The sequence below is a fragment of the Pomacea canaliculata genome, linkage group LG14, assembly GCF_003073045.1.
Source record: "Pomacea canaliculata isolate SZHN2017 linkage group LG14, ASM307304v1, whole genome shotgun sequence".
In the NCBI taxonomy this organism is placed as follows: Eukaryota; Metazoa; Mollusca; class Gastropoda; order Architaenioglossa; family Ampullariidae; genus Pomacea; species Pomacea canaliculata.
Window position 1 is genome coordinate 3,631,706 of NC_037603.1, and position 15,234 is coordinate 3,646,939.

Below are 15,234 nucleotides of genomic sequence, written 5' to 3' on the forward strand. Positions count from 1 at the left end.
ACTTTCTACGCTACACCAGGGTTCAGGAACATTGGATCCTTAGCCTTCGTTGGCTTCTATTGTGGCAAATTGAAATTAGCAATGATACATAATAGACATGACCACAAAAATTGTGTGAAAACTTTCAAAATGCTACCCCTCACTTAAAAACAAATGAAAGTACTGAATTCATGCCATAATATCTGCCAAGAGAGGCAAATTTTATTGTCATTTTTTGACATCTTGAGAGAAATACAATCATTGACTGAAAATAAATTACTGCCAATGTGTAATGACTTGGAGGGTGAGAGGGGAGGTTGATAACTGATAAATGCTGATAAATGAGTGAACTGATTATGTACAAAGCAATGGTTGGCAAAGCCTTGCAGCTTTAACAGCAAGCAAAGGTGTGTGATCTGATGACATGACAGATCAGGGGGTCAATATCAGAACAACAAAGACATCTGCAGACAGATGACGTGCAGGAGAACTCAGTTTTTTCAAGTCAGGCCCTAGCTTATGAAACAACAAACCAACATTTCATTCAACTTGTAAAGCCAACACATTTTGTTTGCTGCAAATTACAAAGCTTGCAACCTACCATTAAAAAAAAAAGGTCTATTGTTAATTTTCACACAACCCTGATGCATCTAGGAAAATACTAATATTAAATATCAAAGAATAACAGGACTGTGACCAAGACAGACCAAAGATACAGTTTTGCCTAATGGTCTTTTCAAGACCTAACAGCATGTGTTATTGAAAACCACTCACTCCATGGTTAATAAAAGGGCACGTTCAAGAATCACTGTTGCATGGTCACCTTTAGACTCTAAGGTGGTTCATTAGTTTTTGACCATTATAGTTTATCTGACATTTCATTCTACACAATTCCCAACAAAGCATTATCACCCTCAGCAACTACGAAAAGAAGAAAAATGACTTTAACATCTTAAAAACTAAACACGTTTCACCAGAAAAAATATCTGCATTACATAGGCAATTTGATGAGACTTCTCAGTAAGATATATGCAGATCAATTTTTCAGTTCAGAAAAAAAAAATTCAAACAACTTTTATCACAATGTCATTTTTCCATTATTATAAAAGCACAAATGGATCGAACCACTAGATCACATATTGTCCATCATACATAGCATAAGAATCTTTTCCACTATTTCTGCTAGATAAGAGGATAAGCTGCAGAGGAAACAGGAAACTACAACTAAATGATTTTTCTCTCTTAACTCAGCAAGGCAGTGGACTACAAGATCTATAAAGCTTTCCACCAAATCCTATTAAGTGGATTCATGATCTATCGCCACCTCCCATCGGCATCTTTCTCATGTGTCCTGCCAAAGCAAAGCAAGCAGCATGCTGTAACTGGACAAACAATGCACATGCACACTTGTGCTGACACAAAGCATGGTTCATCATTCAACTCCATCCCCCTAATGCTTTGATGAGGAAGTTCTCAGTCCATGGTATATATATTTAAAAAATAACAAACCAAATTGATGACCCAGTCCCTTCTGCCCACTTAATTTGTGACCAGTGCACGAGTGATTGATGAATGAGGATGAGCATATGCTCTATTCTACCAAAATCAGGTCCATGACAGGTCTAGTTTGTAATGCCTCCAGTCCCCCAACCCTTTTCCAAAGAATAAATACTTTTTAAAAAAGTGACAACTTGAAAAGATATCATTGTACAAATTCTTACATATTCTACAATCACAAATGCCACTCAAAATCATTCTGTTGCAATATATACACTTATCTAGGCCATTTCAGATGCATTGTCAAAGTTTGTACCGAACACCTCACAACTGAAATGTCTTCATAGCCAGACTTTTTGTTTACCAGGTGACTAGCACCCACATACCTTTGCCCTCCTCCAAACTGCAAGCAAGAGTAGCAAACTCTTGTCCCCTACTTCATAAAATTATGAACAGTGCAAAGCAGCCAAGTCTTTTCAAACAAAAGGTCATTACATATATTGTAAAAAAAGTCATTGCCAAAATATATAACAGAAACATTAGACCAATTTCCTTTCAATTATCTATAAGAACCAACATCATCCAGTGCAATACCTGTCTGTCTCCCAATGGAATTCAACACAGACCTCATTAGGTCTCTTTAATACTAGCTTTTGGTGACTGCCAGTCGCCTTCAGTTAGAACAGTACAGAAACTGAGAAATGCAATGTTCACTGAGATTCTAAATAAATGACAATTTTCTGAACTTAGCCAGCCAGCAGTCTTTCTCTGAATGTATGAAGATGTAAAGATGTACAATAAAGATGTGACAGTTCAATACCAATGTTGTTTCTACCCAAGAGTTTTTAAACATGTAACTCTGGATACCAATTTACACTACTGCTCTTGGTTGTCTATTTGTTCACCCAAAGACCAATGCCATTTTTACTCATAAATTATTGATGTAGAAATTCACATATACATGCACACACACAAACACAATGAGAATCTATATTATTTTCTGCACCTCAGTCACTACATTTACCAGTTGTAAATTATGCACTGGACCAGTTAGAAAATATTTTTCTAACACACATGAAACATATGAAGACAGGGAAAAAAAAAAAAAAAAGGATTAAGGTTTGATCACATTGCCAAGAAGCTGCTGTGCTTGCTGTGCTGGCAACCAGTGTCAGCAGTGAAGATGCTTGTTTATAAAAAATTACAAAATCTCATGCAATCAAACCACCACCCACCCTCCCACCTCCAACACACATTCTCTAAAAATGCACACATGATGGACATGACTAAACAACCCCCCCAAAAAGAGGTTAAAACTTTAGCATACTGCAACTACTCATTATCTAATGCAATAAGTTGTCTTTTTCTCGAGGGGGAGGCCATACACTGCATGGATGAATGAGAAGATGTGTTAATTTGCTTTAAAAAGGAGGTGGGGGTGGGCTTTTGCAAGACGTTTCACATGAAATAGTGTGATGGCATGGAAATAAATGGATGAAATAGCTGTTTCATAGCCCAAAATAGCTTCTCTATTTTGCACACGCACACACACACACAAACACATGCACAAGCAGTGAAACATGGATTCTCGCTCACCCACGCCTGAGAACAAAAAGTTAAAGCTCACTGTACAGTGGTCATAAGTAAACCCTGACTTCAAAGAGGTGTACATATGGTCTTTAATGACTGCCCATTGTCAAAGTTTTAAAGTAATCATGAAAAAAACCCCAACCCATTATGCAGCCACAGTTCTACAAAATATCAGTACAGAGCTATGTTTATTTTAATGACAGCGGAAAAAACATCCAACAGAACTTTGTAAAACTGGGAGGAATATTCTCACCGGAAAGCACAAGAGATGTTTCTCTATGGTGTCTGGATCAGTTTTAAATATTTCAGGTAGTCAAGTTTATAATGGATGACAGCAAAACAACCTATAACATTCAAGATGATTTGGCAGTTTTTCCCTTGACTAAATCTGTGAAAAATGGTTTACTATTTTTTTTAGTGTAAAAAATCAACAGCACACTTTAGCAAACATAAAAAGATCTTCTGACCAAGAAATGCAATTTCTAATGCAGTTCTTTAACTCCCTTAGTCATTTTCTTAAATGCAGATCTTTTGACAATGGTTTTTGAACTTATTTTGTCAACATTTGGCAGACAGTCAAAAGGGTTAAGAAAGTAACATAATTACTACTGAATCAGATGACAAAGGGTTATTTGTGAGATAGAGATGGAACCATGCAATTAGATCACAGCTGGGTTTTACACAATATTTTTTCTAGAAAGTGCTATTCTATCTTTACCACTCAAGATGTGGGAAAAAAAACCTGCCACGTTTATCTCTAGCCCAACTCAACACATAAGGCAGTGTTCTAGAATGCTGAAGCATTACTAGCCACTGGCAGCAACCCTGTATAGAGCATGTTTGACAGCAGTACCCAAAGCAATGCACATCTCAAAAAAATGGATCGTGGAAACAAAAAAAAAAAAAACCAAAACAAACAAGAACGTATGGAAAGTGCTGACTGAAGTACCTTATAAAAAGCAGATGGGCAACATTACAAAGAAAATGGAAACTGATGATAGTGATTAACATGGTCATGTGACTGCACTTAGCCCAGGTCTATGGAGAAGGCTGCCATTAAAAAGATCGAGCCATGGACTGCACATGCATTGTTTGCACTGGCAACACTGTGAAATGTCACGTTATGACATACAACTATAACAGAAACTAAAAGTTCTTTCACATATATGTATAAACTTTGTTTCCATTGTTGAATGGTGGGAGAGGGTACAGTATTTGTAATGTCCAGTATAAAATAGATTATAATTAACACCAAGACAAGTACAGCTAGTCACAGAGAAATATTTCAACTCCTGCATTATATGCAAAAGAGATGGACAAACTCCGACTATGGCTTCAAGTAGATACCATGACACTAAAATAGTCACAATAGCCACAACATCTCCTTATCTAAGTCTACCAAAAACAAACAAACAAAATATGTACGTGGAGAATATGTGAGCAAATTAAACACATTACTACACGGTGTGATTCTTTCACAATTATTCTTCATAACCTCGTATTGATAAGTAATTATCACATGTATTCATGCACTTGTTTGATGGCAGGCTTGAAAATCGGGCATTCACAGGAAACAGGTGAAAGGCATTTGTCATGCAACTGAACCAAGTATCAAATTCTGCTCCATATCAAATATGCTCAGGGAGTATCTATAGCTTATGATTGACTAGACGCAGAGTCGGGGGAGGGGGTAAGAGAGAGAGTGTGTGTGTGCATGTGCGGGTATAAGTGTGAATGCATAAACATATGTGAGTGACTGGACAATGTGGTTTAGAATGCTTTCAAACATGGTCCACAATATTCCGCACTCTATTGATGCAAGCACCTGTTTTCACTCATCTATAAAGCAACAAGAATATATCAAAATGTACTCGTTGAAATCTTGTTCAAAAAAGCCATCACGATTTTTAATAATGGATAGGCACTAATCAAGTGCCTCTAGAACCGCGATGTGATATCATTTAAGGGAGGGGGGAAGGGAGATGTAAAAAAAAAAAAAATGCACCATTTGCTTCTGATGATTAGAAATTGTGCTCTCTTGACAAGAAGCATCACGGAAAGCTCTCTGGCCCTAGCAGCTATACAGCACATACATATGCTTAAAGCATTCAGATGTAAACCTCAGCCCATAAAAATTTTGACTTAATAAATGTTTTAGCATGCACAAAATCACTTTAGTCCGCCCAACCTCAATCATTTTCTCTCTCACACACACACGCACAACCCATGCGCACATGCGCGCACACACATATATAAGCATTCACATAGGTGATACTAAAAAAACACTTGCACTGTATTGTACTTTTGAAAAGGTTTGCCCTTCTCTGGACTTAAAAGTCTTCTGCTAATGAGCTTGCTTATCACTTGTTCAGAAGCCTCACAACTATCACTACATTAATAATTTTACTTGGACATAAGCATAGGGTTCTCCCTGTGTATGGTCAAGCATCGAAACTTCCCAAATCAGTATCTTCCAGCAATCACAAACATACACATAAATGAATGCACATACACACATGCAGATACATACACACATGCATGCGATGAACTGTCTTCTTTCTTCATATTAGGCGGTTTGGTAGGATTCCAAAAATGTCTGCCCACTGTTAGGAAGAAATAATATAACAGTCCAGCACAAATGGCCTTTGTCATGGTGCACCACAAAAGATCTTGCAACTTACAACTCCAAAAGAACTGGTGCTGCACATTAAACACTAAGTAAATCAGAAATTGTCTGATGATGATGGTGATGGGAAACTGAAGGGTTTAATCAAGTACAACTTTTCATTCTCCTGTTTGAAGATGGGATGCTTCTTGTAGTGCTCAATCAACTCATCAAGAGAATTAAATTTCTGCTGTCCAATTTCAAATGTGTTATCTTGAACGCGCACTCTAAAGTGTTTGTTTCTGTTAGGTGCTTTTAACACAACCGTGTAATGTCCTGTCTGCAAACAGAAAGAAATCAACAGGTAAGTCTATGAATAAAGCACACTTTCTTACCTTCATGAACAGAATCTTAAGAGTAAATTTATGTTAATTGAAAAATTATATTAGCAATATTCAAATTTGAGATTAGATATTTTCTGTAAAAATATGTAATGAATGCATGCATTATCTTCTTCCCATATATGTTACACACACACATACATGCATGAGCACGCATACATAATCATATACTGCCACCTACCGTAGATTCACTGTCTCTTATAAGGAAATCTCCATTCTCTGCATGCCTAGTAAGAATTTCCTCACACTGCTGTCTTGTGATTTTCCCATAATACCAGTCTCGCTCTGCAAGTGGCCCTGAAACATGAAACTGTCGACGCCCAACAACCCCAGCCAAAGAGGTGTTGGAGATGCTGGAGATGGACTGTGAGTGAGGAGTGGAGGAACTGCCACTGGTGGTGCGGTCACTCTCTTGGTCATGTGCGGCTGCAGTGACATAGTTTCGCGGAATGAGACCAATTTCTCCCCTGCTGTTCCTGGCCTGCCACCAGTCTGGATCCTCTTCAGATGCTTGCAGTACCTCCAGCTTTTCTCCCTTTTCAAAAGGTAGCTCACCCGACTTGTTTCCAGCAAATGTATACAAAGCTAACACCAACTCTGGTACATCAGACTGCGAGCCACCGCTTCCAACCTCCGCACCTGCGGCTGTGCTGTATAGCAGGTTATCAGCCGTGTCACCCCCAGTGACATCCTCCTCTACATAATTAGAAGGGAACCAACCACAGGTTGAGTCCTTTTTCTGTCCCTTCCACCATCCATCACTTGATTTTTCCATCACCAGAATACTTTCCCCTTTTACCAACGTCAGTTCATCCTGTCTCTGTGCTGTATAGTTGAATTTCACAATAGCTGGAAGAAACTGGGCTAGGACTTGTGTACTGGCTGGTGCGGAGTTGTCCAGGTTGTTGCGGGGTCTAGTGTTGCCGTTGTTCAGGGATGGTGAAGGACATGTTGATGGCTGCTGCTTTGAATCATTTTTGGATTTCTTTGCCCCTTTCTTAAGCAGCGATGAAAAAAGTGACTTTGGCTTGGCAATCTTGACATAATTTGATGGTACATAACCCTGGGAAAATTCATAATTCAAACTTTGTTATTGCCATATGTTTTCAAATCACCGTTATATAAACTGAAACTATCCAAATGGTTATCCTGAAACAGTGGTTTTAAAATGCTGTATAAATTAATTTATAATTATGTGCCAGTCAATTACTACCTTACCCACAACTATACCCTGCAAACTATCAATTTTATACATGTGCACATGTGTATATTTAAAGTTTTAACTCTTTAACACTTTAATGCAACATAGTTTTGGCCTTACATTTGCTTTTTTGAAGGTGTGACAAAAAGAGCTGTATAGTTTTCATTACTTTCTTTTATGGTCAAAGCTCAAAGGTTTTAGCAGCAATACTGAAAAATGCAAGTAAACCTTACAGGGCCTTCTTAACTGTGCAAATGCTGCTATGTTTGACAAAGTTGTGCATGACAGTCAAAAGAGTAAAAATAAATTATCTGTCCAAGCTTGCAATCCAAATGGATGGATTTAATAATGTTGAGGCCATTGCATCTGCAGCAAGGGAGATACCATTGTATTTTGTTCACTGCTGGTAAGACTTCAAAGACCAATAGGTGCAATAAATATACATGTGCCTGAAGTGCATGCAGGACCACAATTACACATCGAGAGCTGCATACAAAATCTTTGATCCCTTTAGTCAAGGACAGAGAATGAGTGAGTATAAACATTTTTTTAAACTGGTAATGGCACAGAATGCATTTTGCACACTGTTCTTTTATACGGCAAATAATTTTGTTTATGTCACATCACGCTATTCTTGTTGGTTTTTGGAGCAAAACAAGTTAGCCAAAATGTAAACAACAATAAACAAAAGAAGACAACATATGACAACACTTAATTTGTTGATCTATAGTGGAAGTCATAAACATTTTAAACATTTCTGAGGACTTCAAATTGTCCAAAAGAATCAGGTAAAAATACAGGACTGTGGAACTCATGAGAGGTGTAGCATTCTGGCAGCATGCCCAATTAAGAAGGCATGTAATTTGTAGTTTTCTATTCAAGTCTCAGAATCTGTACAAAAATCTTTGCCCTGTTGTAGTATATTATCATCCTTCACAAAGACTGTACCAGCCTTAAAATGGTGCAAATGCAAAAAGATAAATGTAAAACACGAAAGTGTCAGAATTTGTGCTTTGTTTTTGGCAATGACATTTTGCTGACATGGAGTGGAAGTAACTCATCAGTTATATTGTACAAATGTTTCAAATCATAAGCTGAGAGAATGTCTGTAGGCATAAATTGAACTACCATGGTCACCATAAAATCTAAGTATAATTTTAACAACAAACATTTTTCTAGATTATATTAAAAAAGGGGTTTTTTGAAATAGCATTTTTGAAACGTACTGTTTATGATATATATTTTGGGTAAATCTGTGCAAGTCGGGCAGAAAATAAGTCAAATATGTGAAATATGAGTTAAATATAAGAGTCACCCACAATGGCTGAATTGTGAGTACCAGTTAAATATGGGGGTAATCAGATTTATTCATATGAAACCAAACATTTCATGCATCCTGAACAAAATAAACAATTTTTACAGGTGGGCCAAAAAATTCCAAACTACAGTTGATACTATAATCATTAAAACTGAACAGCCTAAACACCTGTTGCACTAATTACTTTCTTATGGCTATTAGCCTTAAGAACCGCATCATGAGGTTTATCATCCACTACAAGTACTCTTGATACTTAGATGAGGGCTAATTTTTCTCTGCCAATAAAGAGGAGTAAGTCTTGCTTGTTATCAATAAAAAGTTGCTCATCTTTTTACAAAATGACTTGTCTGCTTAGAAGAGTTCTTCTGTACAGAAGCTGTGCCCTTTTTTATACCATGGAAAGTCTTTTGACTGTTAAAGAAAACAACACTGCTACAATGTCTAATCTTGCCCCTTATCATAATAGTAACAGAAAATTTAAATAAGTGTACTACTATTAATTATATCAAATGTTCATCATCATAACATTGTTACACTTGCCTGTTATTAAAGAAGATTACACCTTTTTTTCATAAAGCCCACTCTTACCAAGGTGGTTTAAAAAAAAAAAATCTATCTAGAGAACAATGTGGCTTAGCACTTCTACAGCTTCCAAAGCCCTTCGAAAAAGAGAAAACATAGAAAACTTTCAGTGGAAACTAACTTCGACAAAGAAAAGGATACAAATAAGACTTCCTTGCTATACTCATATAGTTTGGGCTTAATAAGGATTAGCACCAATTTTAATAAAAAGTCATCATGGTAGATTAATAATAATATATCAATAATAAATATCACCTGGCGATTTTCCGAGTTTTTGACCCGCCACCAGTCTTTAGAATCGTCCAGCAGGATTAGCCGTTCAGACTTCCTTATTGAAAGTTCCTGCCCATTTTCCGCAGTATAGTCATATTTGGCCACCACTTGCAATTCTTCCCCTTCTGCCATGGTTGCCATGGGTGAGTCCTCTGCATGTCAAGCAACCCAGAAATCACTTAAAATACAATCATACCTTCAGCCCAGTCATATTTGCATTCACCAAAGTAGAATTTTTTAACAAAGCCAATAAGGAACAGGAGAAAATTTATAGGAAATTATATCACTCAACATATCAAGTACTAATATAACACTGATACAACACACTGTAATCTTCTGTAAATTATCATATTATGTACTGCATCATATCAAGTATCGACATCTACTGTATCCTGTCCTCATTTACTGCAACTGCATTTCTTAGTTAAATGAATAGCCCGGCAATGATTCACGCTGTCTAAATGTTGAAAACCACCCTTAATCACAAAATTGTGAACATTTTTAAGAACTTTTTTTCTCTCACCCTCTCTTCCATTAGACAAAGCCATCTTTTTACAAATGGAGGGAGCTTTGCAACAGGTAACATGTTCAAGCAAAGGCATTCTTAAAATCAACTTTTTCACTGATGTCAGTAGTTCAGCTGTATATTAAGTAGATGATTAAAACATGCAGCTGTCACTGACATACAGGCTGGCTAAATGTCTGACTAGACATCCTCCTCATAAGCATGCTTACGTGTGGCTCAGCACATGACAGGAAATATCTACCAAATGACACAGTTTATTTGTGCATTTCTCTTTCCCAATTTTTACCCACGTCATTACTATAGCACAGTAAATGCTACTGTGACTCGCTGAGAAATCCCAATCCAATTTCCACATATTCTCTAGTCACAAGGGTGGAGAAGATTTCCTAAAATTAAGAGATGCAGGTCTGACTATTTAGGAAGCAAAGCATTACAAGCCAACCCTCTCAAGATAAACTTCCAAGGATGCTCTTTAAATGGTTGATTTTACACTAATGAGTAGCTCTTTCCCACAAACAAGCCAAGATGTCTTGCTTAACATAGAGTCAAGTCTCGGAATCAATGATGTGTGCCTTTGTATATGCCCATGCATGTGCACGTGCACACACACTTGCTACACGGACTTTGTAGTAAGAGGCAGCCTGTCTTCCTCTATTCTAAGGTGAACATAAACTGTTCTGAATAGTAAAACAGTTTAAAAAGACACTTAAAAAAAAAACAAAAAACAAACTTCTCAAAAATAAAACATGTTCCAAAATTAGTATTATAGTAAATGTCTAGTTTCCTCTCTAGTTCTCCACACAATGTAATATAAAATCCTAAACAACATTCTTTTCAGAATTTCTTACAGGATGTTGAAAGCAAGAAAGTGCTCATTAATTATTTGTGTCCTAGATCTCTAGATGCTCTCTGGTCACCATTTACAAAATCACTCTAACCGATGTATGGGTTAACACCAAGCTTTGCAGCCCAAAGGAAACACTGATTTACCACTAGCTAGCTCCCAGTGTGCTTAGCCTAGGGAACGCCTGAGTAGATTATGAGTCATCGCAGAGAACCTGGCATCAGTAATGATCAGTTTAACCTGGCCACAGACAACGGTCTGGCAGCATCAAGAGATGCAAAAGTGATCAAAGTAATATTTAAAAAAAAGGGGGGGGGGGGAATGTGTCTTAATATTCTTGCATCTTAAACTAAATTTTTATCTCTAGTCCTTGTATCATATTGTTTAAAATTGAGCATTTATAGCAACAAGACAGAACCATTCATCTGTGGTTAATCCCATAATGATTCACATTATCTGAAAATATCACTCCAGGAGAATCCAACACTAAAGAAGTTAAAGTGACAAACACAGGAACACTACATCCTTCTTGGTTTAGGAGTGGTGGAATTTTAGCATTTTTATATTCAGCTTACAAGAGTATCACAAAATAATATTACTGAATTTGTAAAGCTAATATTCCCATCTGGATGCAAACTCAATGTGCTGCACATAAAAGACCACAAAGGAACTGACAGCCAAGAAACATGTCAGCAAATAGATGACTCAGTGACAAAAACATGAACTGAGAAGTGTGCAAAAAAGTACTCTTGATTACAGAAGATGTAAACCCATGGAAATCTTATTCATTAAATATTTAAAAAAATTTATATACAATGCAGGAAAGGAGGGAATGCCCCAAATTTTTTAAAACCTGAAGTGAGATTAAATTTTAAATGCCGAATACAAAACACTATTTCAATCTTATCATTAAAAATAGTTAAAATAATTCTTGTGAAAACCACACATTGTATGCTATTTGTTTTATGATATGATCATAAGTTTTTTTGCTTTGTTTTCTAATCAGACACTATGCTTCTGCTCCTCAATAAGGTCTTTTAAAACTCCAGTCCCTGGACAGCCAGTTTCACAGCATGACCAGTGCATGACTCACCACAACCAATGCCACTTTTAACTAAAAGACAGAACAGAATAACAGCTGCTGCTTCACACCTTAAGTCAGTGGATCTGAACTTAAAAGTTTTAGGTTTAATATCAATGTTAAATGTAGGTTTTTACTCACAACCATTTGTATGCATATACAGTTATCTCTGAAATCGATATATGATAAAGTTTATTTTTATGCTAATAATAAAAATAATACTCCTTACCACTCCAGTTTCAACATTACTACCTTGCTGGTGAACATTAAGTTAAACAGCAAATAATATTAATAAGATCTAAAGAAATATAGCCATTAAATGGTAAACAATTATTACATATCTGTAAATATTTACTATCTTTACAAGTGGAAATGTTGTCACAGACATGCACTTGCTCTAAATAAGTTCAAAACTTGTAAACTATGCACAAGATTACTCATGCTGATTTTATATTGACTGAAAAAAATATAAAATAATTTTACAACAAAGGAAAACAAAACTTTGTACTACAAACAAATTTAACAAAGCACAAATCTACATTAGGGGGAAAAGCTAAGACATCAAGTTTCATGCACAATGCATTAACAATAACAACGATGATAAAAATAAAAACATTGTGTTAATATTCTTTTAATGTGTTGGGGATACAATTTCTAGCTTGTTGAAACTTTTAAAATCTCCATCATAATTTAAGAGAGACACCAACTAAGTAATTCTTGTTTATTATCTGTCAACACAAACAACTTTCGAACATCTATTTAGCACAATCATTTAAGCTAGATGACTGAAAATACAATAAGTATTCGTCCTTCCTATCTCAGTCTGAGAAGGCAGGCAAGTGATATAAGCTATATATATAGAAATGTGGCTGGATGTGAGCAGCTAATACCCACCTCAGCTGTGCTTGTTTAACACATTGTTGACCTCTTTCATCTTTTCCATATCCAAAGGTATCCCCAAATGTGACAACCTGTTGACAATTGCTGGAATCATCCCATGTTCATGAAGAGTCCACTAAGACTTTGTGTCCACTAAGCTTCTATATGCTTGTTTAACTCGCTTTCTCAACAAGATGGGGTTAACACCTGAGAAATAAAATGTCCAGACATGTGTGGTGCAATTGAAACGACATAAATAAAACCTGAAATTATTTGGAACTCGGCCTGTTTATGGTTGGTTTGGTTTATTTTCTCATTTCTTGTCAACCCATTCACTTTCATACTGTATTGTGTATTACAATCATTATCAGTGATTGTAAACATCAACCACAGATTAAAAATTATTCAGTTCATGCTGTTGTGAACAAGAGAAGTATCATAACATGATGAATAAACTTAAGAACTGCATTAATTGTAATCTTTCCTGCCTACTTCTTGGTCTGCTGGCATTTAATAGTTATTCTATACCGGAAGAACAGTTAATGATCCAGTATATAAACTGATATACAGATTCCTCTTTACATTTAATTTTATCAGAATAGTATGAAGTTTTTCAGCTGCAATCAGCTATTAGTTTGCACATGCATACATATACTTCATATGTATGCATATACAATACCTGGTAGAATATCAATGTAAAAATTCTGCCACAAATTATTATACTTTAGCAAACAGACCTACATACTATACGCAGGTCCATAACTTGAGCACTAGCATGGCAGCAAGTGAACACAGTGTGGTGTATCATTATCAGCCTCTCTGAAAAGCAAATGCACCCTACCAACTCTCCCAATCCCTACTTTCTTATCAGTTCTGTTTAATTTTAGCCGGTCTACTTCTTTGGAGACTGAGTGAGATAGGTAAGGAGCAGAGAAATGGCAACCTGCTGAGGTAAGCACACTGTAGCGAGACTGTGATGAAAAGGAAAAGGTGGGAAGGAAATGATGGGAGGGATGTGGCTGGAACTGGGGATTGAGTTCAAAATGTACTTGAAAATTACTGCTACAGCTATTATCACATGCAAATACATATAATGCAGGATGCTGAAAAGAGCTGCAAGAAGTCAGTAGCAAAAGACTGTGTCAATAACAGAAGTTAAACTTACAAACAACAAAAGCTTTTAATTAAAAAGCCATTAACACAATATAAGTAGTACAAATACCGGTCAGAACACTGATAATGGGTACTCTTGTGAACACAACATCATTAGAAACAGCCAAAACTCTGCGCGTGCATAGCGGTTTCAAAAACAAAAGAAGATTTAAAAAATAATTTGCCACCAATATACGCAAACAAAAATGTTACTCCAGGGACAAAAATGACATCAGCAAAATACATTAATTAGTATTAGGGTGTTCATACTCACGCGACTCACTGGGTGTTTCGTTTAATCCTGGGTTATCAATGTTGACGGTTAATATTGCTGCTTCTTTATCCTCACTCATTTAGCCATTTCGGCATGAAAACCAACAATAAAACAGTTTACTAACTCAACCTACAGCATTCCGCAGATGCGAAGTGTATCATTTCAATAAATCTGACGTCTGCTTCACATTATGTACTTCTTAACGCGCCCTTTGTCGGAAACTGCTAAACTATAAAATAGAAGAAATCTGAATAAGCGCCCAAATATGAGAAAAAATAATAACTGATTAGGTACCTACGCTTTTAAAGGAAAATGTTACGATGACAGCTTGATTTGTCAGAATACAGTAGCGATGATCAAAGTTTAGTGTTGATACAGTACAAGCAAGTTCCGTATTGGGGCAAGCTAAATGGCCCTCTATCACATTTTCTTGACACTGCATCGAAAAGGCAATTCCGGAAAATGCATTCCGTTTCACTGGTTGGTCTAACCTCGACGAAGAAACAGTCCCTTAATCCTTAGAAATCACCAAAATGAGATAATTTTCATGGTCTTATTTTACTCCCCCCGTTCCGCCATCTTGGTGATTGGAAAGTAGTGCAATCCGATAAAAAAGCACGTAGATTCATACGCACAACACTTTTACCTCTTTAATTCAGTACGGAAATTGAACAATACTTAATTCGATCAGTTATTGTAGAATATTAATTCTAATAACGCTAGCTAACAAGACAAAAAGGGTGAATTACAACTATTAAGTTAATTTATGTTAAGTTGATGTAACTACTTTCTTGTGCATTATGACAAATACGTACTACATTATCCGCCTAGTTAAGGGCAGACAACCTAAGGCAAACAAATGAACTCTCGGAAAATTAATGATCAAATGGATTAAGTGCTCAGATAAAAAGTGACTCATCTTCTGCAAGCTATAAAGATACATTGTCGATGCGCTCCGTCGTTAAAATTTAATATTAGCAATGGAAGACAGAGATTTGTTCCTGATGTCGCAGATGTCGTCTGCATGGGCAA

General features: G+C 36.4%; 1 protein-coding gene across 8 annotated transcripts; it reads right to left on the bottom strand.

The window, feature by feature from the left end:
- Positions 1–167: 167 nt before the first annotated feature.
- Positions 168–14,792, bottom strand: LOC112555927 (cytoplasmic protein NCK2-like). 8 transcript variants are annotated; one of them, XM_025224540.1, is made up of 5 exons: positions 14,501–14,791; positions 12,792–12,868; positions 9,429–9,598; positions 6,254–7,135; positions 168–6,011 (listed from the first exon to the last, which is right to left on the bottom strand). In XM_025224540.1, the coding sequence occupies exons 3-5, from the start codon at positions 9,585–9,587 to the stop codon at positions 5,790–5,792; spliced, it is 1,263 nt and encodes a 420-aa protein (XP_025080325.1). In that variant the 5' UTR covers positions 9,588–9,598; positions 12,792–12,868; positions 14,501–14,791; the 3' UTR covers positions 168–5,789. The 8 variants fall into 8 exon arrangements, with proteins under 8 accessions (XP_025080325.1, XP_025080322.1, XP_025080323.1 ...); XM_025224537.1 differs by having other exon boundaries at positions 12,792–12,983; XM_025224538.1 differs by having other exon boundaries at positions 12,792–12,983; positions 14,497–14,791.
- Positions 14,793–15,234: the final 442 nt, after the last annotated feature.